The 26,545-nt window shown below is 43.1% G+C and overlaps 1 protein-coding gene across 1 annotated transcript in view; it reads right to left on the bottom strand.

The window, feature by feature from the left end:
* Positions 1-26,545, bottom strand: part of TSPAN5 (tetraspanin 5) — a 175,087-nt gene that overhangs the window by 27,517 nt on the left and 121,025 nt on the right. The window contains exon 2 of the mRNA XM_007080976.3: positions 5,630-5,680. Coding sequence (XP_007081038.1) covers positions 5,630-5,680 — 51 coding nt within the window. The remainder of the gene's footprint in view (positions 1-5,629; positions 5,681-26,545) is intronic.

Genomic DNA, 26,545 nt, shown 5'->3' with positions numbered 1-26,545 from the left:
TAGAAGGGGGAAATGATAAACCATGCTTTAGTACTTGCTTTACTGACAGGGTTTATGAATTCCTGGGTGAGAAAATAACATGCTCCAGGACCCAGTATGGGTCCAGTAAGAAAGTACTAGGTTCAACTAAGTCCCTAGGCTGGTTAATCAGAGATAAAGCGAAGGATATAGTCTATCTACAAAAACAAGAAACAGAAAAACAGCCTGATGTAATGACAAGTAGATGGATTAGAAATTGCTTGACTGATGATGCCCAAGGGCACATATAAGTGAATGAGTGTCAACCCCAAAGGAAATTTCCAGTAACATGTCATTGGGTTCTGTCTTGGCCTGCTCAACATAGAAGTGGCTTTTATCAGTGATAAGTAAACTTGACTGCAATCAGAACAATCTAGGAGGCTTGTGAAAATAGAGCACCCCAGTGTCTACCCCAGACCTACTAAATCAGAATTTCCCTGAGAGGGCACTGGGGGGCAAGGACCTAAAGGAAAGCCTGAGTTAGAAGAAAGAATTGAGGGAGAAGCTTGATCCAAATGTATAGCTAAAACCAACATCAATGGAATAGGGAATGTGCTGGATGACAGCTGGGTAAATGTATTTGATTCTGAAAATCAGCCAGACATGAGGTGAACAGGGTGAACTTAGCTGGATCTGAGACCAACTTGGGACTCCCAGTGATCAACAGCAGGATCTCAACCTGCACTGACAACAGATGAGAAAAGGGACATAATCCAGCCACACCTCCTATGGCCCCTAAAGCACCTTCTCAATGGTACAGAGGACACACTAGAGAGAGGTCAGGGGATCACAACCAAGATGGTGAAGGGACTCCTCACCCACAAAAAGCAGCAGATATTTAGCTTGAAATGCATAAGGAACCAGGCCTCCACCTTGAATGCCTTAAGGGCCAACAGGTAGAAGGACTTACTCTGTGGGATCCAACAGGGTAGATCCATAATCAAGGAGTAAAAACTAGTAAGACATGATTCGACTTTTGTAGAAGGAAGGTATTTCCAACAGTAAAAGTAACCCAAAGAGACAGAAGTGGTGAGTATTTTGGCACAGAAATTGCTAAACTTATATACACCCCAAATTAACATATATTACAATGTTATATATTGTATAGTAGTGTGTGTGTGTGTGTGTGTGTGTGTGTGTGTGTACCTTTCCTAGACTGTAAATTCTCTGAGGGGTTATATCCTGAGTCCAGTACGAACCCAATCCCGTGCTATGTGCTCAATAAATGCTATCTGAAAAAGTAAGTTGATTATGGCTGGATGCTGCCAAGCCTATTATAGAGGTGATTCATGCTACATAATTGTTAATGTTCCTTCTAAACAGCAGATTCTATGATTTCTGAAAACCTTCACATAAACCAGCTTCCCCTGGAGACACAGTTATCCTTTGCACAGTCAATTTGGAATTCAGATAAAATGGATTATTTCATTATCATGTCTAATATTCAATGGTAATATTAGCCCTAGGTTTAAGGCTCAGCCTGGTATTATGTATGCACAAGGGGGTAATAATTTTTGTCACTAAAAATGTGTAAAAATGTGTAAAAATGTGTAAAGCCTTGTCTGTTAAAGAAATCTCATCCTTCCAGTGGAAATCTGGTCCTTCTAGCTGGGACCGACCCAGTTTGGAGATTTACAAATTCTACATCCCTACTGGGGGGAGCTCACTGATTCATGGGCTGGTGTTTTCAGCCCAGCAGGTGCATGCTACCCACCACCCTTGGCCAACTGTGGTTCACCTCAAAATTTCATCCCATCAGAGGTGAGAAGTTAACCCAAGGTGTTTTGACAGAGAAGCTTTCGCAGTCACCAAGGTGATCAATGCAGATCCTATCTTCCTTAAGAGACCCCCAAACAAAACCAATTCTTTGCTCCATAGATCAAAGCCTGAACTCTCCTAAAATTTGAGGCAGCTTCCAACACCACCATTCTGCTCCTCCCCATGCTATAGTCATGCGTCCAAGGGAGGCAGCCCTATATACAAGGAGCATTTACTTTATACCAGGCACTTCTTGGGGACCATCTCATTTAGTCCTCAAAACAAGCCTATGAGGTGGTTACTGTCCTCAATGCACAAATGAGGAAAGGACATCTCAGAGAAGTTAACACAGTTGCCCAAAGTCACACCGATGGTAAATGGAGAAGCCAGTATTTGAACTCTGGTCTATTTAGCCTCAAAGCTGTGCTCTTATTCCACATAGGAACCAGAGCAATCTTAAAACAAAAGCCAGACACTTAAAAAAGAAAAAAGAAGAAAAAAAAAGCCAAATCAGGACACTCCCTTATCAAACTTCAGAATGCTCTGGTGACTTCCTCTCATCCAAACTTCTACAGGACCCTGCCTGCTCTAACCTCTCTGCCTGCCCCTCTTGCCACATCTTCTTCTTGTCCTTGCTCTCTCCCTTCCAGTCCTACTGACCTCCTTCTTGTTCCCTGGAACCCCAAGTCCCTGACTCAGGACCACCACACCTGCTATTCGCTCTGCCTGGAATGCTATTCCCCCAGTACCCTGCAGACCCTGCCCACTTCCTTCGGGTCTCTGCTCCAATGCCACCTCCACAGGGACACCATTCCCAACCATCCTTTTCTAAAAGACACCCCTTCTCTCACCACTCTCTAACGATACCTTAGGTTTCTCGATAGCACTCACCAGGACTTGAACAAAGGTGGGTTTGGGCGGGGGAGGAGTAAAATGGGAATGGAGTCAGTGGGAGGGGGTTGTGGGAAGACAGGGTCAGAGGGAGGGGGTTGTGGGGACAGGAAGCTCAGCAGGAGGGGCAGCTTGGTAGTGTGGCCTGGCGACCACCCATTGAATCACGTTGGGTTCCACGGCCTCGTGTTAGGGGTGCTCTGATGGTGGCAGTGCAGGGGCCTGCTTAGTGCTCACCCTGAATCCAGTGTCCTCAGGTAACCCAGAAGTGGGGGTGTGAAGGCTAAGGGGAAGAACAGAGCCTGCAGACCACCATGGGCAAGACTGAAGCCCTACCTGTCCCTCCTTCCTGCTGGTTCACTTCCCCCCAGGTGGGTTTCTTCCCTATGTGCCCCCTTCCAACCCCACTGTACCTTCTTTGAGACCTTGATTTATTGTTCACCCCTCTTCTCGAATTTACTCCTTGGAAAATATATTTCCCCAGAGTCTGTCCGTGTCAGGCACAATTCAAGACGGTGAGGACATGTCATGAAAGGTCTAATGACAGGAGACAGGAAAGGATGAAGTGAGACAGACAGAATGTCACATGGACATGGGTGTGGGGAAACAGGTCCATAGTAGGGAGGCTGGTGGTCAGGTAGGTTCCACAGGAAGGTGATTTGAGCCGGACTTGGATCAGAGCTTGGTGACAGCTAGGCAAAGAGCACTCGGGGTCCCATGAAACTCCTGAGGGGACAGTGTCTACATCAGGGCCAGTGAAGGCAGAGGCACAGATGCCATCAGGCAACAAAAAGGCCTCAGTGCTGGGGCAAGGGCCCAACGGGGATTGTATCAACTCTATGTTTTGCAGCCAGCTATGGAAAATCAGCTGGCTGGAGTAGAGAAGTGAAATTATCTGACATACATCTTCAAGAAGTCCCTTGAGGAATTAAGGAGACTAGTATGGGTCCATTGCAGTTCGAGAGACCTTGGTGGTCAGCATCGGGGTAGGTAGAACCCAAGGTGGTAGGAAGAGGTCCTCAGCTAGTTAACTGCTTATTGTCAGGGCCCCACAAGAATGCAAGCTCCACAGTGCAGGGACTGCACGTCATTCACTGCTGTGTCCCCACGCCCAGGGGCCAGACATGTGGCCGAAGTTCACTAGAGAGGGTTGCTATGAGTCCTTTACCCTCTGCTACCTCCATTTATTCCCAGCTGGCGAAGTTCTGCTACATAGTAGCTGGATGGCTGGCTGGCCAAGTAACTTCAGCTCTCCAGAGAAACTTTCCATTCACTGGTAGTGGCTTTGACAAAGAAGGGACTGCTATTTCAACCCTACCCAAAGGCTGCGTCACTCCCTTGCTCTGATATTTGTGTGACACTGCCAGCTTTAGAATTTTGTCATTTTATCAGAGAAGAGACATTTGGGGTAACTGATGAAACAAAAAGGTAATTATATTTCACAAAGTGGAAAAAAAAACCTTCCAAATTACCAATGGTCTGTTTATTGCTACAATAGACAATTAGTTCATTTAATGCCTTCCAACATCTTTTCAAATCAGATAGAAATGGACTCTTATTAAAGGAGAGTTATAAAAAGCTGTGTTATCTGGCATTAACCAATCAGAAGGCTTCAAAAGTAACATTTCTGAGATTCCACCAATACAAACCTACAAGCCTACAAGGGGACCAGGCAGAAGACATGTATTCAACATAAAAGTTTCTAGAGAGAAAATGTCTGTTCTGGGAACTTAATTTGTCTCCCTTCATCACTGGCCTGCCTCAGAATGTTGCTGGAAGGTGGTTCACTTTCTGTAAAACATTTTACATTCTGTATAAGTAGTCTGCAAATAAACAAAGGATGGTTCACTTTCAAAACTCAGAATATGAGTTTTATTTGATGAGTTCTATCTGAACATTTTTTTTTTTTCCTTTTTTTACTTATAGAAATTCCTACTGGCATCCGAGGGGCTTTTGATGGCTGGACTTTCTTAGTTTTTCCTCTCCTAATACACAGAACATCTCACAGAAACTCTTGGCTTCAGGCTGTGGTCAAGCTCAAAGGATGAAATACCAAAGAGATAACAGACTGGTCTTCTGGGAAAACTTAAGCTAAACTCTGTTTACAAGCTTTCACTGATCCATACACTCCCTCACTCTCACAAGGTGGGTGATAAAACGCTGCCAACGATTTCACTTCCAAAGAAGGAAGAAAAAAAGCTCACGTTAATTTCTGAATTCCAGTGCTTGGCCTCAGTAGAATTTGTAAAGAAACAATTAAAAGGTGCTGATGGGAAGTAAGGCAGAGGAGTGGACACAGAGAGGGCGGGTCATGAGAGTGTTGCTTAGAGCATAAACTGCCGAGAACATTGTATCTTCACCATAGCCTACAATATGCCACTCTGTACTTCCAGATATTTCCTTTTACTATGTTGTATTTAAATTTCAAACATTACTAAATACTTTCAATCAGCAGACAAGTATTCACATTCTTATTAACGTTAAGTTTATCTGATATTCAAACATGAATTTTATCCAGCTTCCTTCATACAACATGCTAATAACAGCTTATTACATAATGCTCACACTAAAAAGAAAACCCATCTTTTACGGCTTGAGTAATCTTCCAAAGGGTTAAAAGAGAAAGAGAGAAGGCTGCAGGTGGTTTAGTGGTATTTATAAGCATTACTGAAATTCTTGTGCCAGAGTGAGGAAACGTTCCACATGAACGCACATCTCCTGCTAACTGATGTTATGCACATGTATTGTTACTTTTGTAATTATTTTGATAAGATGACTGATTTAGCCTTCATTTCTGAAGAGCCTTTGAAATATGACACTATCTTCTAAGAACACTTTCTTTCATTAAAGAACCACGTTTCTTTACACTCTGCAGCTGTCAAAGAGGAAAGGAGACAACATGTAAGGCAAAGTGCAGCCTCTAACGACCAATATGTGTGCATTTTCATGATATTCAACTTACTTTTTCATTCCACGCCCACAGTCCAATTCCAAGAAATGCTATTCCCAAAAACTGAAAGAAAGAAAGAAAGAAAGAAAGAAAGTGATAAGTATAAGGGTAGATGCCATGTTTTTACTAATACAAATAAATATAAATAAAGTTTTCAACCAATTCTTTTATCACTTACCTGGCTGAGAAATAGCCTTGCCTAAAATCTGAGTAATAGCCTTTTATGGGAAAAGAAACACCATAATCACCTTCATTAAAGCTATTACAGCATTAAGAAGGCTTGGGTAAAGAAAATGTGGTATACATTTGCAATGGAATATTATTCAACCTTAGACAGGAAGGAAATCTTGTCATTTGCAACAACCTGGAGGGCACCATGCAAAATAAAATAAGCCAGACAGAAAAGATAAATACCACGCAATATCACTTACACGTGGAATCTAAATAAATAAGTTGAGAGGTGCCTGGGTGGCTCAGTTGGTTAAGTATCTGACTGTTGACTGCGGCTCACGTCATGACCTCCCGGTTAGTGGGACTGAGCCCTGCATGAGGCTCTATGCTGACAGCAGGGAGCCTGCTAGGATTCTCTCTCCCCCTCTCCCACTTGCACTTGCTTGCACACTCTCTCTAAATAAATAAATAAAACATTAAGAATAATAATTATAAATAAATAAGTTGAACCCATAGAAACAGTATAGGGGCCAAGGGTGTAGTAAAGGGTGTAAGTTGTAAGGTAAATAAGGTCTGAGGATCTAACGTAAGCATGGTGACTGTAGTTGGTAACACTGTAAAGTTGAACCTTGCTAAGAAAATGGAAATGATGTCCCACACACAGGAAGGTAACTACAGGAGGTGATGGAAGTGTTAACTCAAGGCTAGGGAATTCTTTCACAATGTACACTGAATCATCACATTGTACTCTTTAAATATCTTATAATTTTATTTGTCAATTATATCTCAAAGTGGGGAAAAAACTTCTAAAACATTTTTAAAAGACAGGGTGGGGACATGTCGGTGCTTAGAACTCACTGAAATTATGAAGAATAATAATTAGGCAGAACCTTGAGCAAAATCAGAGTCATTAATAATGTTTAATGCTGCCTTTTAGGGTAGGAGAGGAAACAGTACCCACCCCCGTACATCCAAGCCAAATGTTCACTAAAAAAATGGATGACCAGGGACATGAACGTGAAAGAGCTGGCGACTCTGTCTATGCCATCATGCCGTCAGAAATGGGCCAGGTCCCGGAGGGCAGGCAGAAGCCCAGGATGCCCCTCAACATACTCTTCACCACGTCTTCAAAAAGTAACAAGAATCCTACCAAGTTCAATGTGACCCAAAGAAAAGTCCTGGATGCTGCCATTTTTCAGAAAGTTAAATGATTTACACTGCAGTTGAGAGGCCTTCCACAACTTGGCCTGCTCTCAACTCTGTGCCATACGTTCACATGCACCGTGAAGCACAAACCACACACCCCCAGCGCTGCCCGCCAGGGAGGGAGGGGGAGCAAATAGTAACAGAGGGATTTTCCATTTTAGTTAGTTGTCACTGTATTCCCTCTGCTCTAAGATACACATTCTCCCCCCCCCCCCCCCCCACATTTTAACATGTCTAAAATTGGGACAGATCTTGAAATCAGTGGCATCCCAGTTTTTTCCCCTCTTGATTTTACCTAACTAAAATAGGTCTTTTTTTTTTTTAATTAATCAAATTAAAATTTTTTTTCATGTTTTCATTATTTATTTTTGAGAGAGAGACAGAGCATGAGTGGGGGGAGGGGCAGAGAAAGGGAGACACAGAATCTGAAGCCGCTCCAGGCTCTGAGCTGTCAGCACAGAGCCCGACGTGGGGCTCGAACTCACGAACTGTGAGATCATGACCTGATCCGAAGTCGGATGCTTAACCAATTGAGCCACCCAGGCATCCCAGCAGCATGTCTTGTAATCAGGGTGTCATATGTTTGAGGACACATTGTACAGGGCTGTCTGCCCACTAAGAGCTCAGCAGTCAGAACTGGGTGTAACGGAGCATGAGGGAAAACACATCTTATTCCTCATCTTCATTATCAATAGCAACTCTGAGTGAATTTCCTTCCCAAACGCTGAAGTGAAAAGAGAGTGGGCAGGTTAATGAGCAGTTTCAATCGGATGACAGCAGCACACTCTGTTTATTTTACTAACATCTTGATTAAGTTAAATGTCAGGAAAGCTGTCCACCGAGAGGGTGTGCAGAGAAGACAAGAGTGAGTGAGGGTGGTTATTCTTTGCAGTTTGGGGGAAATCTGAGAGCTGTCCACCTGGCGAGGTCATCATTCGCAGCAGGGAAGCATGGGGGTTGCTGATGCTTTGAGGGCATCGGCTAATGGATCCAAGAGGGGCTGGGGGAAAACAGAAGGAGCAGAGGGGAAACGCAGGACTGAAAAAACAGACGGCTGACTGCCCTGAAAATCTGGTTGTGTTTTTAGAAGAACTTCCCAAATCTCCCGCCAATTATCTGATTCTGCAGTGAGACAGCATGTAATACCTTCTGAGCCTCCATGCGCAAAAGCTTCAGCAAGTCCTTGATTTGGCAAAAACTGAGGACCCCTTTCTTTTGTTCTTATAGGTTTGAAAAGGGTTTAGAAAGAGCTGTTGTTCTGAACCTCCCAAAAGAAAACTAAGGTCCCCTCTATGGCCCTGGTTGGAGTGCTATGTCGCTTTATGTTTTTGATGGAAAACAACAAATGTACCAGTCCCCGAAATGACTCAAAGATACCTGGGACTCTGTAGTACAAAAATAAAGCAATTCAGCATGTTACTTTCCTATTTATAGGTCCTAGGCACAACAGGGTAACAAGTGATGACTGCATACACAGCACCCCATCAGACCTAGAAATCACAGAGTGCTTGACTTCACACCTATTGATGTGAAACTCGTCCCGGTGAAATGCCTGCCCTACACTAAAGCTCTTCATGGACAAATGTTCAATCATCTTCCTGATGTGGCATTTAATCACAGTTACTGTAAGCAACGGGTGGGATGTCGTGGCAGAGAACACCATGGTCAGCCATTCCTCTGGGGTGGACATGGTACTGCTGAGGGCCCTGCTAATCACTAACATTCATTTCTTCTTACTTGCCAGGCACTGTGCTTACTGCTTTGTATGTAGTGTCTCTTTAAGCTTCACAGCAATTTTATTTTGGAATAGGCACTGTTACTAACCCCCTTTTAAGAGAAAAATGGGGCTTACAGAGTTGCATTTGCTTAGAAGCACACAGCTTGAACCGAGAGGAGATTAACACCAATGTAGTATATGTTCTTACCAGTCCTGATAAATTCCCATTTTCCTCCCTGGGACGGGAAGTAGAGGCCCTTGGGTTAGAATTACATGTGAGATGAGGAGGACATCGTATACTCTGCCCCCAGCAAGCAAACGGGAGTTGAAGAGGTAAAACAATGAGAACATGGCCTTCACATAAGAACTGGCCATAGAACAGAAATTCCCGTGCTGGTGTCAGCAACGCGAGTGATCTAGAACAGAGAAACTCAGTGGCAGGTCAACATTCTCCTCTTTGCATGAAGTTCTCCTCTTGCACTTTGAAAACCCATTTTCCCTCCCGGATCATAGAAACAGACTGGAAACCAATGATCTTCCACAAAGAAGAGAGAGAGAGAACTCAGAATTTAAAGAAGACTCACAGCTTCCTTTACAATCCTGCTCTAATACTTTCTGCTCTGACTTTCCAAACAAGGTTTAAGAATTTTCAGAAAAAAAAACAAAAAAAAACCAAAAAACCACTGAATGTGAGGTCAAGGAAAGCACTCACTACCTAAGCAAGCAGAATGGGGCCGGGGCCTCAACTGCACATACCTTCAGCACTACATCACTAGCAAACGTCCTCCCAATTACTCTCGGCCCATGTGTTTTGTTTTAAAATCAAGTTGCTCCAGCTTCAAATAATTAAACAGAAGAGAGCCAGAAAACAGAGACAGGCACGCAGCACTGGAGGCACGCTGAGTTTCCCCTTTCCCACCTCCAGAAGGAAAGTCGACCGTAAACCACCAAACTGACCTCATTCTGAAACCTAGGGGCCAACTTCCAGGGAATTGGCCAAGAACATTCAAATCAACTCTTTATTCCTTTGAAAGAGAAAAAACAACAACAACAACAACAACAGATCTGAGGCCTCCCCCTGTGGCAACGAATGCAAACGGGCAGTACTAATGTTTGACCACCCAATTTTTGACGCGTTTAAAGTAAGTTACGATCATTTTGCCAACAGTTGTTAACTGGCAAAGTATGAACTAGGTACTGTGTTTTATATGAATTCCTGAAGACAGCACTGCCTAAAATATAGCCACTAGCTACTGAGCTTTAGAAATGTGACTAGTACATGCTGAGGTACACTAATACGTTGGATTTTAAAAGACTTAATATAAATGAAAGGAATTAGTCACCCTACTATTTTTAATTTTTTAATGTTTGTTTATTTTTGAGAGAGAGAGAATGACAGAGTGTGCGCAGGGGAGGGGCAGAGAGAAAGGGAGGCACAGAATCCGAAGCAGGCTCCAGGCTCCGAGCTGTCAGCACAGAGCCCGATGCGGGGCTCAAACCCACAAACCGCAAGATCATGACCTGAGCCAAAGTTGTACGCTTAACTGACTGAGCCACCCAGGTGCCCCAGTTGTCATTCTATTATTGATAACATGCTGAAATTATAAACTTTGGGTATACCGGGTTAAACAGATTTTTAAAATTGATTTCACCTGTTTCAGTTTCCTTTTATAAATACAGTACCTGGAACATTTAAATTATATATGTGGCTTGCACTACATTACTGTTGGACAATGCTGGTCTAAAGTATCCCAAGTCAATCCCATACAGGAGATAGGGACATTATCCCCCCTTTTATAGATAGGGAGACTTAGAAACTTTAAGGTGGGTTGCTCAGGAGATCTGACTCCTCAGTCCAAGCTCAAAACTATTTTAGTGCTTTCCTGAAACTCTTGTTCTAAGATGCAAAATCGGCCCTTTAGTTTTTAGGCATTCAGGGCAATGTTGTTCCTGACTGGGGTTGAGAATGGCACTAGGTGCACACAGAGTGGCATGTGGGTGGAAGCTGGCTGGGGTTGGCAGAATAGAAACCAGCCGGGTTGACCCCAGAAAAGGCTAGAGAGGAAAATGGCCCTAGTATGTGAGTAGGGGAACTGGGTGTCTGTGCCAGGAGGGACAGCTGCCCCCTTTGGGGGCTATGAACAGAAGATCTCTCTCCATCTGTTGCTTCAGTTCTTGCTGAGCCTTCCACAACGTGGAAGTGGAACAGTGCCCTGTTCTAACTGGTATAAAAATAGACAATTTAAGAAGCCACTCATCTGTCCACCTACCATCTTCAAATATTCTTGAGTTCTGTGTACTAGATACTACTTTTCTCTTGTGATAAATATACAATTCCTGCCCCCAGCAAGCATACAGTCCAGTAAGCGAGATAGATTTTAATCAAAATTGTCCTTGATGGTGCTTTAAAGGGAAGAAAATAAGGCCAATACAGACAAAAGAGGGAGATCTGACCCTGAGAGCAGTCCAGGAAGGTTTCCCTAAATAAGGCATGTAGGACCTGGGGTCTAAAAGATGAAATGTTAACCGGCAAAGAAAGGAAATAAAGTTTCAGGCAGAGGGAAGAGAATGTGCAAAGGCCCCGTGGTGAGAGGAACACAGCAAGTAAAAAGGTCTACAAGGTGACTGGTGTGACTAGTGTGTGGACAATGGGGGTTGGGGGAAGTGGCAGGTTTGAAATTAGAGATGTGAGTGTCCACCAGCCCATGCAGGGCCCTATAAGGTACATTAAGGAGTTCAGTCATTAAGCTAAGAGCGACAGGAAGCCTTCCAAGGGCCATCTGTGTGTAGTGGGCTGGGGTGGGGCAAGGGCACAGGACTTTATCATATTTGGTCTTCATAAAAATGATAATCTGGGCTGCAGAAAAGACCAGAGTTGACACACAAGGACTGGAAAGATGCAGGTTTAGTCACATAGACAAGACCTGGCTGTGACCCGGATGGAAATGTGGTGAAGAAAAAGATGAATTGAGACTATTTAGAAGTAAAACTAACATTTTCAGTGATGACTCCATATGGTGAAGGGGGGCAGGGGTGAAGAAGAGAGAGGAGGGGTTATAGATAATTCCTATGTTTCTAGGATCTTCTGCATGGAGACTACGGCTCTTCAAAATTCATCTTATGTCCTCTCTGACAGAAATAAATCTCAGGTGCCAATTTCATAACTAGCTTAAGATCTAGTGGCATTTCTGAAGGACAGCTTTCTTTTATGGTATTTTGGCTGCTATCTAAATTCTCTTTGAAGCATATTTCAGCTTGTACACTTAAAAAATAAGTTAATTGAAATCTATATACATGTCTCCCCTCCCCACTAAGTGTTTTATTCGTAAAAGGAAGCAATTATGTACAGGTGTACATTAAAGGTCACGGACAACCCTTAAGTGGACATTTTCAATCCTCTTTGTTTAAAAAAATGACAATTACGTCAATGGCATCTGCCCAGCATCCTGTGAACAGGCTCAAAATAATAATGCAGCAAGGTAAACACAATAGAGGAAAAGAAAGATCAGGTCAATCTTCTCACCTAAACTAGAGCCTCAAAAATATTATCCTAAATAACAATGGAAGGAACTCTTTTCCCGTCAACATTCTGATGAAGTTTTAAAAAAAAATTTTAAGCTCTGCCTAAATAAACAGGAGAGATTTATTGAAAATATTTGGCACAGAAGAGAGGAAAGAGTGCCAATGGCGGGGGGGGGGGGGGGGGGGGGGGGGGGGAATGTATTTTCCTTAAATTATAACACAGGTACTTTTTATTTGATGTTTTCTGACACAGGTACTTTTTATTTGATGTTTTCTGACACTTTAGGGCAGGTGGGGTGGAGCATTCCACACAAGGGTGTTAACAAAATGCATATTGTCTTTCTAGAGCAGGGGCTGATTTTAGGAATAAAAAGCCTCTGGGCATAATTCTTGCCATGTCAAAGGCGTAAGCATGGGCTGGTAGAAAATTCAATACACAGAACGTCAATCCTAATTTTGCCACTGGGTCCCCACGTACCAGCTGGTACATTCAAACTGTCCGGAACACTCATGATAAGATGGCATGACAGATAAAGCTCAAACTCATAAACAGGACATTCCCCATCTAAGCTGGAGTCGACCTCTCTCACTTCACTTGGCCCTACCGACCTCCATGTCGTCTGAACACACATAGCCTGCTGAACCCCGCCTCCAGTGCTCCGTGGTTCTGTGATCTTGACAAAGGCTCTTCCTTCACCCAAAATATATTTACTGGGCATCTCCTATCAGCCAGGCAGTGCTCTGGGGGTTCTGGAAAAATTAGGAAACCAAACAGACAAAAGTGCCTGCTCTTATAGGGTTGACATTCTAGTTGGGGCATACAGGGAGGGAAAGGCAATAAAAAACATAAATGAACAGATTACATAGAATTTAAAAAAAAATTTTTTTTTAACGTTTTATTTATTTTTGAGACAGGGAGAGACAGAGCATGAACAGGGGAGGGTCAGAGAGAGGGAGACACAGAATCTGAAACAGGCTCCAGGCTCTGAGCTGTCAGCACAGAGCCCGACGCGGGGCTTGAACTCATGGACCATTGTAAGGGTTAAATTGTAGTGTAGGGCTAATGCTTAGCTTGAAAAATAACAGCTTTGTGTTGACACTGAAGGTTAAGAGATAACAGCCTTGCCATGCTCTGGTAAACTACTGCCTCATACCCTTGTAAATTAGGCTTCACCAATTAAGGAAACAAAAGTTCAAAGAAAAGAGCATCAGAGGCAGGGTCAAGGAGATCCACTGGTCGCAACTTAGAGGCAGAAAGTCTAAAGTAAACACCTCATTAGGCAACTGTTTCTAACTCATCTGGAACCTGTTTCTTTGTTCTGTTCCCAGGTGATGATAAAACGATGTGATCGGTTATAAAAACTCTGTACCCCGGCTGTTCGGGGCCGCACTCTTATCAAGAGTGTTGGTCCCGATCGGTCGGCCTTGCCTCTCATTGTAATAAACTTTGTTGTGACTGTCACTGGTGCCCGTAGCATTCTGTTTCAGGAGTCGTGTGGATGCAACACCATGAGATCATGACCCGAGCCGAAGTTGGCCGCTTAACCGACTGAGCCACCCAGGCGCCCCTAGAATTTTAAAAGGTAAGAAGAACTGCAGGAAAGCAGGGAGAGCAGCATAACCAGACTGAAATGTGTCTTAAGGTGGAAGGAGATATTGCAATATTAAAACAGGCCAAGGCAAGTCTCCATTAAGAAAGCTACACACAGGGGCACCTGGGTGGCTCACCTGATTAAGCATTTGACTCTTGGTTTCAGCTCAGGTCATGATCTCACAGTTCCTGAGATGGAGCCTTGTGTTGGGCTCCGTGCTGTTAGTGCGGATTCTCTCTCTCGCTATCTCTCTGCCCCGCCCCACCCCCCACCGGCTCTCGCTCACTCTTTCTCTCAAAATGAATAAACAACTAAAAGAAAGCTACCCATAAGCAAAAACATGAAGCTGATGGAGTTGGCTGGCAGATATGGGGGGGGAACAGTGTTGCAGGCAAAGGAGCAGCCTGGCTGGGCCCTATGACAAAGGTAACAGGAGCCAGGTGGGGTTATGACTGCGATCTTCTCAGGGAGAGAAAGAATCACTGGAGGGCGATTCCCATGGTTCTCATTTGTCTAATGGAGGCAACAAGGCACCCAAGGAATTGCACAAAATGACTGTAGGGGTCCATGTGCTCATGTGAGACTGGGTGGCATACCAAGAGCCCATCATGGCACCGGTTCAGTCAGCACTTTGTGAGTATCAGCACCCTCCCCTTCCTCCTGCGTTTCCCGGCCTGCCTCCTCTGCCCAGACGTATAGCGGCTCCAGATGAAGCCGTGCCTCCTCCTCTGAGGAGAAAACCTCCTCATTCACAGTGATCAGAAGCCTCTCTCTTCTGAACTTCAGTCTCACCACATGGACCCCTATTTGACATTCACACACACACAGGGTTGTAAAGGGGTGACATAATCAGGGCCCAGCAACGGAAGTGATGCAGCTGTGTTAACCAGAGAACATGTGCCTGGTTAAGGGGCAGCAGCACCTGCCTTCCAATTAATCGTCTCCCTCCCCTGATACCGGCCGGAAGATTCTTCCAGGATCAGTGTATAGGAGTATCACATGCATTTAAAAGAAACCAATAAACTCTAGTCAGAATACCAAGATCATGTTTAATTTAAAATCTTTTCTATTTATTTTAGCAATCTGGATTAGGAATTTGGGGTCTGATTGGACCCATAATTTTAAAACCTACTTATTTTGAAATCCCACATTAAATTAAGTTTCTTCCCATAGGGCTCCTTGATGCATCTTCCCTCTCCCTAATTTTATCACTCCTTGCTTTTGGGTTTTGGTTTCATTATACCCATTTTAAGTTTACTTACTTATTTGAGACAGACAGACACAGCACAAGCAGGGGAGGAGCAGAGAAAGAGGGAGACACAGAATCCCAAGCAGGCTCCACACTGTCAGCACAGAGTCCAATGTGGGGCTCGAACTCATGAACCATAAGATCATGACTTGAAAGTAGGATGCTTAACCAACTGAGCCACCCAGGTGCCCCTCATTACACCCATTTTTAAAAATAGAATCCTTTTGGAAGAATGTGAGATATAAATTATAACCAATATTGAGGTTGGGGTAGCTTCTCAAGCCACACCCTCCCTTTTTGAAAACTGGCTCCCACCCACAAAGGTGGGCCCTTGCAGCCATGTTTGTGAAGGAGGATTCACTCCCACTCTACCCTCTTTAGACTGAGGAGTTGACCAAGGTGGGACATGTGGCTCAGAAAGAGAGCCATTCCATCAAAGACTAGGCTGAGACAGTCTCTCTTCCCCAGGAACGGGGTACTGGACACAATGGGTTTTGTCAGCCTCAGTGTCTCTGATGCTAGAACAGACTGGGGTGCAGACTGGGAGAAAGCAACATATGTAGAAAGCAGAAGAGAGACTGAGAGTAACTTCCATTCCTGACCACTCTCTGCTCTTTATCCCCAGGACCCTTGGCTGCACTTCCCAACTGTGAGTCCTAAGCAATGCCCTGGGTCCTCATGGTACCTCTCCTCTCTCCCTTCTTAGTTCAAGCAACTTTGGGGGCTTTCTGTTACTTGCAACCAGGAGAGTCCTAAGACAATAAATAAGAGACCAGCTTAATTCCCTTCATGCTTAGTGCTGTGACAAGCTCCCTGCTAAAAATTAAGTGTGTGGCACAGGCATGAGCGTGATGGTGCTCTAGAGACTAATCAAGACCTGGCAGAGGGTGTCTTTCCTTTCCAAATAACTGAGTAGAAGCTCTAGTGGTTCTGGACTATGGGGCAAAGCTTTTGCCACTTGGTGTGAGGAGGAATACATGATTCAGCCGCACAACCACCTAAGGGAAAGAGCTGCCCTCTGCTTGCTTGTTGACTTTTGGAAACAGAAGGATACAGTTAGAGCACAAGAAATGATCCCAAAGCAATTACCACAGCAGAGCCTGAAAAAAAGGTAAGACAGAGCAGGAGAGGAACCTCTTCCGTGGTTCCTGTATCCTCTCCTTCTGTTTTCCCAGAAAGGACAGAAGGGCTCTCTCTGCCTCTGAACTTGTACCACACCAAGAGAAGGCCAAAGCACCCCTCTGAAGACATGTCTACAATCCAGGGACAATCTTGTTCGGAAATTCCTTTGTTAAAGTTTGGAACTGAATATCTTGGCAAGAACTAGTAATGTGAGATGGGAAGGGAGAGAAAAGGGGAGGGTTATGCAGGCAATAAAACCTATATCCTTCTTGGAAATTACGCAGGCAAGGCAGGCACATAGCAAGGAACGTGAGGGATTAAGCTGTGCAATTCTGGATGGAGACACGGAGGGTGCAAATTTACAGCCCACTAATCTTTGTCTCCGTAAAAGCAAGGCATACACCGCCTGGGCTATTCCATCTGTAACTCTCTGATTAGATAAAACCAAGGCTAAGAACAGACCAGAGAGATGTTCCGAAGGCTGAGGAGGACGGAGGGATAACTCAAGTATTTTAAACCATAGGCACGAGAAGTAAGTTATCTACAGACAAACATCAGCCTTCATGGGAATAAGCTCCTGCTGTTTGCATTAAACAGCCAAGCGGTGCAGCTCCAGCTAATGGCAGCTTTGAAAGTTTAATACTCTCAGGTGCACACTGTTTGGTGTTGAAACATCTTCAGGTTTTAAAAAACATCTTGGGCAAGATTTAAAGGTTAATGCAAATGAAAATTAAAATAGGATTACTCTTTTTTAAAGCACAAGTAGGATTACATAATTTCAATTCACTTACTAAGTATCTTCAATATATACTGGGCACACTGCTAGATGCCAGCGACAGAAAGGTGAAAAATACAACCAATGATCTCTTTTCTTAAAAAGCTAACTGTCGAGGGGTGGTGGATGGGGAAGAAAGGAGTGAAACCACAACACGCACAGGGAACAGGGAACAGAGCCTTCCCAGAAACACGTTGCCATAGAAACACAGAGGCCAGGCTAGGGGATCACTGCGGGGTCAGAGGAAGCTTCCTAGGAAGTGACACTTGAACTGTGTTTAGAGGAAAGGAGTGGGGGAGACCATCTCCTGCAGAGAAGGCAGCTTGTGCAGAAGGACCAAGCCTGGAAGAGCACATCCCTCAGGAGTGGGCAAGTGCTTCTGGGGCTGAAGCAGAGACCGTCAGGCCCGTGCCCGGCAAGCAGTGCTCCTCCTCCAGGTGTGGGTCCTGCTGCTCCAGCGGCACCCAGGAACTTGCTAGAAATATAATTCTCAGGTGGCCCCAGACCTACCACATCAGGCACTCTGGGGATGGGGCCCACCAAGCCCTGTTTTAACAAGCCCTCCAGGTGACTGGGATACATGGTAAAGTTTGAGAGCCTTTGGGCTGGAGGTTGCTAAGCAGAGGCCTAATCACTGCAGGCTGTGTCTTGGGAACCAAGGCATCCCCAAGCTATGTGAAGCCAACCAAGGTTTTAGCAAAAACAGTGACAGGATCAGATTGCATTTTAGCAAACTCATTGCCGTACAGCATAGAGGATGAACTAGAGGGAGGTGAGACAGGGAGCCAGATCGGGAGGCTACCATGGTAATCCTGGTGACAAGGACACCAGCCCCAAAAGGCAGAGGCAGTGACAAGAGGATGAAGATGGAAGAGGTTAAGGAAAATACTCTGTGAGACATCGTGACAGAAGCAGAGCATGTAACGTTAAGACCATGCTTCCTTGAACCAGAATGCCTGGGCTTGAAACCTAAATACATGACCTTGGGCAAGTCACTTAACCTCCCTATTCCTCCATGTCCAAATCTATAAAATGGGGATATTTATTTCTATGAAAACAAGCTCCAGGGGAGCCTGGGTGGCTTGGTCAGTTGATCGTCCAACTCTTGATTTCAGCTGAAGTCATAATCCTGGGATTGTGGGATTGAGCCCTGCATCAGGCTCCACCCTGAGGTAGATAGAGCCTGCTTAAGAATCTCTCTCCCTTGCACCCCACCCCCACCCCTGCACTCTCTCCCATCACATGCTCCCCCTAAAAGAAAAAAAAATTTTTTTTTTTTTTTTTTTTTTTTAATTCAAGGGAAACCTAGTGGCTCAGTAGGTTAAACATCTGACTTTGGCTCAGGCCATGATCTCATGGTTCATGAGTTCGAGCCCCGCATGGGGCTCTGTGATGTTGATGCAGAGCCTGCTTGGAATTCTCTCTCTCTCTCTCTCTCTCTCTCCTTCTCCCTCTCTCTTTCCCTCCCTCCCCCTTCCCCACTTGCTCTCTCAAAATAATAAACTTAAAAAAATTAAAAAGAAAACAAGCTCCATGGGGGCAGGGATTTTCTGTCTGTTTAGTTCATTCTGCATCTAACAAACTTAGAACAACGTGTGCTTCACAGATCTTAAATATCTGTTGAATGAATGAGGGAATTACTTGTGGAAGAGGACATATAAAAAAGAATCTAAGAAAATTCCCAGGTTTTTAACTTAAGCACCTTGGTACACTGCAGCATGAATTTTGAAGTTAGGAAGACTACTAAGGGAGAAAAATCAATCTCAGAGTTCAGTTTCGAGCACTCAAGTGAAAACATCCTGGCACATACACAAGAGAACCAAGAAGCTGGTCAGCAAGGTGGCTCCAGAGTTGAACTTAGGTTAGAAAGTAGGCTCCACCACTTACTAATTGTGTGACCTTGTACAAATAATTAACCTCTTGGTTCTCTATCTCTTCCTCCATAAAGTACAGAGAAGAACAGTATCCATCTCGTAGGGTCACTGCGAAGACTAAATGAGAGAATGCATCCACAGGGCTTGGCAAAGTGCCTGGCACATTGAACGTGCTCAGTAAGTGTTGTTGTGGTTACTGTTGAGGCCACATGAAGAGTTTGTACAGAAGAGGACCAAGGCATTGTCCTAGAGAACACGAAGATTTATGGGAGGCACACAGAGGGATCTCGAAGGGGAGACTACAAAGAAGGAGACAGAGAGGCAGCAGGAATTAAGGAAGGTGTCACCAAAGCCTGTGGAGGGAGAGTTCATCACCTGTACTTACACATTAAGTCAGGGAGAGAAAGGGGCTGAAATAGTGGAGACTGCTCATGTTTAATTAAATGGAAAGTAGAACTTAGAACAAGAAAACATTACAGAAAGTAACTTCCCTCCTTTCAAACTAGTCCCTGACTCTGGACATGACTGGCACCATCACCAGACAATCCATGCCACGTGTGGCTGGGCAAGACCCAAGATTAGTTGAGAGGTGTAGCATCAACCAGAAAGGAACTTGGGACTAGCCTGGGGTCACCTCTATATCAGCTGATAACGTTCTTTGCTTGTGTAGGAGACCAAAGGGTTACACAATGTGCTTCAAAGACCAACAGATTGGGTGTCAGGAAACCCCAGGTTTAGTGCCAACCAAAACATTAACTAGCTGTGTAAATTTGGTCAAGTAACTGAACAACAATCTCCTCGAATATAAACGGAGAATGCCACCACCTGCCCCAGCCACACAGGACCGCGGCAATCCAACACAAGAGCAGACATTTTGACAAGGATATGCTACATAGTTGTTGAAATATCACACCTTATCCATCTATTAAAACAACACGGTGACATACATGCTGTAGCCTCCGGCCAGGTCATCGGGCACACATGTAGCCCTTGAAAATCGGTGTACTCTAATTGTTCATGGAATCTGCGCTTATTTGGTATATAACCAGAGTATTTTGTGCTGGGAGATAATTTCCTCAAGATTTTGCCCTTCTTATGAGGGAGGAATTGATCGGAACTACAAGCGAGTCCTTTGTTACCGACTACTTTCAAGGACATTTGCAGAGCAGACAGCCCAAGAAGACAGAGACAACGTTTCTTCACAGAGACCCTTAAAGGATCAGGCAGGCTTACTGCCAATCATAAAAGTTTGCAGTTCCCTCAACTCAGGGATCCCCTCCTGTGACACAAGTCATTATGTATACCGTGGTCAACTGGCCTTCTCTGCATCACTCTATGGAAAAGAGTATGAAAGATACACTCTGGCTACTCGTAGTGCTGTGATTAATAAAGTCCTAGGTCTCCAACTTAGGAGTCTCGGGTCTCTGTCCGCATCCATGACACTGTGGCAAGGTAACCTGGTGGCTGGCAGGTAGGGCAAAATCTCAGACCCTTCACAGTTCTTATTACTTGCTGTTCCTACTTCACAGAAGAGGAGTTGGTACTTCCTCACACCCAATAGATTGTTCTCCAGCACCATGTCTTGCTCCGGTCTGCCAGATTGGAAGGCAGAGGCGATGTGAAGTCATAATGATCTCTGGTATTTTTTTTTTTTTTTAACCTAATGCAAAATATCTGTATATCTGTCCATGTATCTGTAGATTTTAAATTTTTGTTGTTTCTTTTGTCTTGCCAATGTAATCTACTTTCTTTTCTAAGAAGCATAATGACATTTATACATTTTCTGGGGGGAGGGGAAGTGACTGTTACTAAACAGATATCTTTGCTATAGTCAATGTATAATTCTTTCATTTAAGTATCCCCATTTGACTGGGAATATTAAAAACACTCCTTAGAAATAACTGCAAATATTTCAGGTATATTTTAGTAAACACTGAACAGTAGTTAGAAACACTTGTTAAAGAACACAGGAGACTGTAACTTCAGTTCCTTCGTCATCATATAAAATGAGAATAATAGTGCCTATTGGTCCCCATGGTGTGCACACGTGTGCATGGACACACACACACACACACACACACACACACACACTCACACCATTTAGGCAAAGTCACCATAGGAAACTATATTCAGAGTGCACTACTCCTTGTTAGAATTCAGAATATTTCTTTAAAATAAAATCTTATTGGGACGCCTGGGTGGCTCAGTCATTTAAGCATCTGACTTCAGCTCAGGTCATGATCTCGTGGCTCGTGAGTTCCAGCCCCGCATCGGGCTATTTGCTGTCAGCACAGAGTCTGACTCAGATCCTCTGTCCCCCCCTCTCTCTGCCCCTCTCCTGCTTGTACAGTCTCTCTCAAAATAAACAAACTTAAAAAAAAAAACTTAGCAACATTAGTAACACCGGCATCCAAGAAATCATCTTTGAGAACCTCAAGTTCATATTAAAATGAAAACTGAATTTTCTCCCAGTGGGCCTTTTGAAATGCTAAAATTTGAGAAATATGCTACATCCTAGAAATGCCATGTGGCCTTCTGAATAGCTATCACAGAAGTTACAATTCTGATCAAATCAAGCAAGAACACTTTACATTTCCATACTCATGCTTAAAATCCCCTTAATATTTTGCTGGGTTGACGTCACCTTTTTGATGCTTTATATTCAATGAAAACCTAAAACATCTTGAGAGATGAACACAGGATACATGGAGCACACCCAGGAGATCCAAATCCATTGATTATCATGTGAAAGAAGGCCTAGAGGCAATTAGTCCTTTGTTGTGGATGACAAATAAACCTCCACATAAAATGTTCTATACACTGAGGCATCTTTGATCAGTCTTACTGGCTCAATGACTCACAAAGGATGGGGAGGGGGAATGTCTGAAAACAAAAGGGCAGGCTGAAGGCACCATTTAGTTATTTATTCTGTATGTTCAGCTCAGTTTTTCCTCTTTCCAACTTTTCATGACACTATAAAAAGAAATGGAATGGATTCTTTTCAACCAAGAACATCAGCACTGCATACTAAGGAGAAAAGTATTGGCTTAACACAGAACCCATATAAACCACTAAATATCAACCTGTTCTCTCTAGTTAGGTATTTTTAACAAGGGAAATGGGCTTTGACAAATCACTCTTATATAAAAGAGTTTATTACACAGACTCCTGGAAATTAATTTACATATAAGACAGGCTGCAGCCAAACCATTCACAGCTTTAGGATGGAAGGCTGGGTTCTCAACAGGCACTGCCTTGGAAATGATCCATGTATGTGCTCTCTGGAATTTTCCTTTTCTCTTAGAATTGTCTGGAAGTGTCTCAAGAAGAACAACAGTGTGAGTGATATATGAATAAGCTGTACCTATTTCCTCTGGTTTAAAGAGACCCACAACTTTTTGTTCTCTGAACAAAGGTGCATATTAAAATAATTTGAAGACAAAAAACAATGTCCTAGAGATCAACAGGCTTCTAAAATGATTAATTCAGATGCATGTAAAAATCTGGTATGGAAGCAGGAATTATCTTTAAGACCACTGATATTTTCAAGTTAAAAGGGACAGTATAAATGGACCGTATGAATCATGAATAGTAATACAATCAAATGAATGTGGCCTGTGGCAAAAAAAAAAAAAAAAAAAAAAAAAAAAAAAGAAAGAAAGAAAAAAAAGGTGGTTCAAATCCGGGTCCCAGCATTTACTAGATGTGACCCTAGACAAGCTGACAGGCTCTTGATTTTCTTACCTGTAAATGGAGGCAGTAATAGCATCCACACAGGCCTGACATGAGAATTAATGAATGAAGATCTGTATTTTATATATAACATGTACTCAGTAGACACACTATTATGGCAATTAAAAATGTCATGGAAAAAGCCTTTTTTAAGTACCATATAGGTTCGCTTTTCAAATAACAAAAGGCAATTATCATATCACCTGTGCATTACTCAATTAATCTAGCAGATTTTTACAAGAACGGATACAGTATATACCATGGGAAGAAAGATCACAAAAAGGATTTTAAACCTTCCTCTCCACCCCGGCCCCTTTTTTAAGGAACGTCTTTTCATTCTCAGTATAAGATTTCATTTAAAGCTATTTAACCAGAGAGGGTCACCATGGGAAAGTAAACCACTGACAGCATATATTAGATGCACATTAATTTATAGAGGTAGCATAATGCTTATGAAAAATAAACTGGCTGGAAGCCCACGGTTTGCCCTTGAGCTTCAGCCAGCAAGGAAGTTTCAGGCCATGTGATTAGTGAATGAGGAGACTCTGGGTGATTAATTAGTGCTCTAAGCCAATCCTATCAGACGGCCTTTCAGCCAGTAATGTAAAATAAGCTACCCGATTTTAACTTCCTCATCTCAAAATTGACTTCCATGTGAACATGACTTTGTCAAGCACTTTAAATATTGAAGGAAGATTTTCTCCAAATCTCCTTTAAGACAAATCCTGCTTCCTTTGACACACATTTTAGCTCTCGTGAACGGCAGACTGGATGGGAAAGGATCTAAATAAGGAAGTGTGACTGCAAATTCTCTGAGCACCGAATTAAGCTAAACTCACTTTATAAGTCCCCATAAGTGTTTGATGCTCAAAAGAAAAAAAAATTGCCTGTGCATGAACAGATTTTGTATAGAATCCTAAAGGTCTATCAGTCTCTTTAAAAGAAAGTCATTAAAAAAAACTGTGCATCAGTAAGTTTAACTGGATTTTATTATGCAGTTATCAGTGTGTTTTCTTAACATCTAATGAAGCAAGCAGTGACAAGTAATTTGTTTTTAAATCTGTGATTTCCCAGATATTTCTGATATGTATTTTATCCATATATTGTCCCAAGACCAATGTTGCTGTCTCTAGATTTGTTCATTTATGTTACTGCACAGGCAGTTCTCTGCTATCTATTACTATTTCAGTCAAGCTTCCTAAATTAGATTTAAAAGAGAAAGAAATAACTTTCCTAAATTAAATCAGTTCCTTTAAATGAGGTCGACCTTTGGATAGATAATTTGTGTAAACATAAAATGGGTCCTGCACTTCTCTATATCTCATCATTAGTGAGGATCTCAAAACTGGGCTTCAAATGTGAGAGAGGGGGTTAAGAGATCAACATTCTATTGTGGTCTAAATATTTTCTCATTGCAGAGGAAAGGCTCCACATTAACCACACTGTGTGAAACTATCCTCACATACAGGGCCTACAGAACAGGGAACACACACAGAAACCTATCTAAAAACGTCTTCTGTTATAAAATACAGGTCTCCTGGGCTAAAATCATTATCTGTTTCATGCTGCAAAAGCTCAAGGTTTAAAGATACCAGGCTGTGCTTAGGCAGAGAGGAGGCTGTTACTGATCTTTGCTCATATACTGTTGGAGCTGAAAGCAGCCTCTGAGATCCAGTCATGTCAGGAAAAGGGAAATTGAGAAGCTCTGTTTAGAAGCTGGAATCATACCCCCAACCAGATATTGTTCTTTTCCAGATACACAAGGAATCCAAGGCAGCCCAAGAGATGAAATGTCCAATGTAAGCAGCCGTCACAGCCTGAACCTCCCACCCCCAAAAGCCCCCCTCACACGCATCCGATTTTACAGCTTTCAAATGTCAGCATAAAGGTAGCGAAGCATCCAAGACACTAGATGCTTTCTCAACAAACCCCTCAGAGGGCTTCAGTGGGGAGGACCCCCCGCTCTCTGCAAAGGGACCAACCCTGATGGCACCTACCACCTAGTCATAGAGATAAGTTATAAACCAATAATTAACATAAAAGCTAATTTGCAGTAAATGCCATATAGGAGATTGAGGAAAAAGTGGTAACTTCAGAGAAGATCATGAGACGCCAAGATGAGGAAAGATTTCACGGGACAGTGTGGGTCTCGAGGGAAGGATAAAATTTCAAGAAATGGAGATGGAAAGCCTTTCTAGATCACTGTTTTTCAACCAGGTTTGAAAACCTGCCGATAGCAGCACAATGGGTCAAGACCAGAATTTCTTTCCTCAGTGAACAGGAAGTATTTCGTGTGGCCAAGATAAAGGACTGCTTCGTGAAACTTGTTTCATACGTGAGATAGATTTCTTACCGAGGGTCTTGGTCAAGAAGTTTGAAAACCACTGCTTTATTTTATGGAAAAGAGTGAAGTTGTCTATCTAGCTGAAAACAACTCAGTTATCAGCTTATTTAGGCCAGACTGGAGAGTCTAGAACGTGGTATCAAAGAGTTTGGATTTGGGGGCATCTGGTTGGCTCAGCTGGTAGAGCATGCAACTCTTGATCTCAGGGTCATGAGCTCCGGCCCCATGTTGGGCATGCAGTCCTACTTTATTTTTTTTTTTTTAATTTAAAAGAATTTGAATTTTGTACTGTAGGGACAGCAAAGTCATTATAGGTTTTCAGCTTTTTGCCCTTTTTAGTTTTATTTAGTTTTACTGACACCTACTGTGCTTAGTATCTCACACATGACCTCACTTAATTGTAACAACCATCCTTTGAAGTGGGTATTATTTCCATTATAGAGGAATAAGTGAGAATCAGACAGATTATATAACCAGCCCATAAAATGAAGCCAGGTCTTTTGACTTCAAAGCTCATAATGTTTAAAAGAAACAAAATTTTGAAGTGATCAGAGCTGAGCTTTAGGAATATTAATCTTGCACCTTCAAACAGCTAAACTGAATAGACTGTAGACAACTACACACTATTAGAGGGGTTTCTTTTGATCACTCAATTTCAGAATTTAAGAGCAATTTAAATACACTCCAAATCCTAGGCAAAAAAAAAAATCACACCAAAACCAATAGCTAAAGCTGCTCTTTCTTAATCACCCTAAAAAGAATTGAATGAAAGTTCTTATTTCTCACTAGCTTCATTAGTATCCCTTTCACTTCATTCTGAGCAATGAAGTTAATGACTGTTATCACTCGCAAAATGCTTTGAAGAAAATATGAAAATAGGTGCACTTGCAGAAGTCTGCCCTAAAGCAGAAATGCTAACATAAAAGAAGTAACCCACTGCTTTCCTCAGACTCACTCCCTCCGGCCCTTCTGTTCCCACACCCAGACACTCCGTCTGATCCTACCTACCTCCAGGAACAACAGTGAGGGCTAATGGTGTGATCTGTGAAGAGCCCAGAGCTCCCAGAGAAAGAAAGCCTGGAGAAAGCTCAGATATTATCACTGGGGGGCTGAGACTATGCCCGTGGTAGACTTCCTAATATAAAAATGTGAAGAAGAAAATGGAAAATAGAATAATGGTGTGCCTAATTTAAAGGGAAAAAAGAAGAATTTGCAAGTGGCTATATCTGATGAATAGAAGACAGAAGGCAGAACGTAGTGAGCAACGACAAAGAGAAATCTTCTCCCTTTCTGCTAAAAGCACACACGAATCAAAGAAGCTCTTCTGTGTAGCCAGAATGACCCAATCAACCACCTAACACTCAGAGGAACCAGGGCGGGAAAGGTGTTCCTCTGCCCAATGTGGGAGTTGGACAGAGAAATGTGTGCTGAGTATCCAGCAAATCAGAACGATCAGCTGTGCACAGGCCCCTTCTCTGCACACTCTGAATGATCTAGTCAGTGTTTCATGACTGATGTACAAACCCTCTTTAAAATAAAATACTCACAGGGGCTCCTGGGTGGCTCAGTCAGTTGAGCATCTGACTCTTGGTTTCAGCTCAAGTCATGATCTCATGGTTCCTGA

The sequence above is a fragment of the Panthera tigris genome, chromosome B1 (assembly GCF_018350195.1).
Source record: "Panthera tigris isolate Pti1 chromosome B1, P.tigris_Pti1_mat1.1, whole genome shotgun sequence".
Lineage (NCBI taxonomy): Eukaryota > Metazoa > Chordata > Mammalia > Carnivora > Felidae > Panthera > Panthera tigris.
Note: the sequence above shows the minus strand (reverse complement) of the source record. Positions and strands in the feature narration are given on the sequence as shown.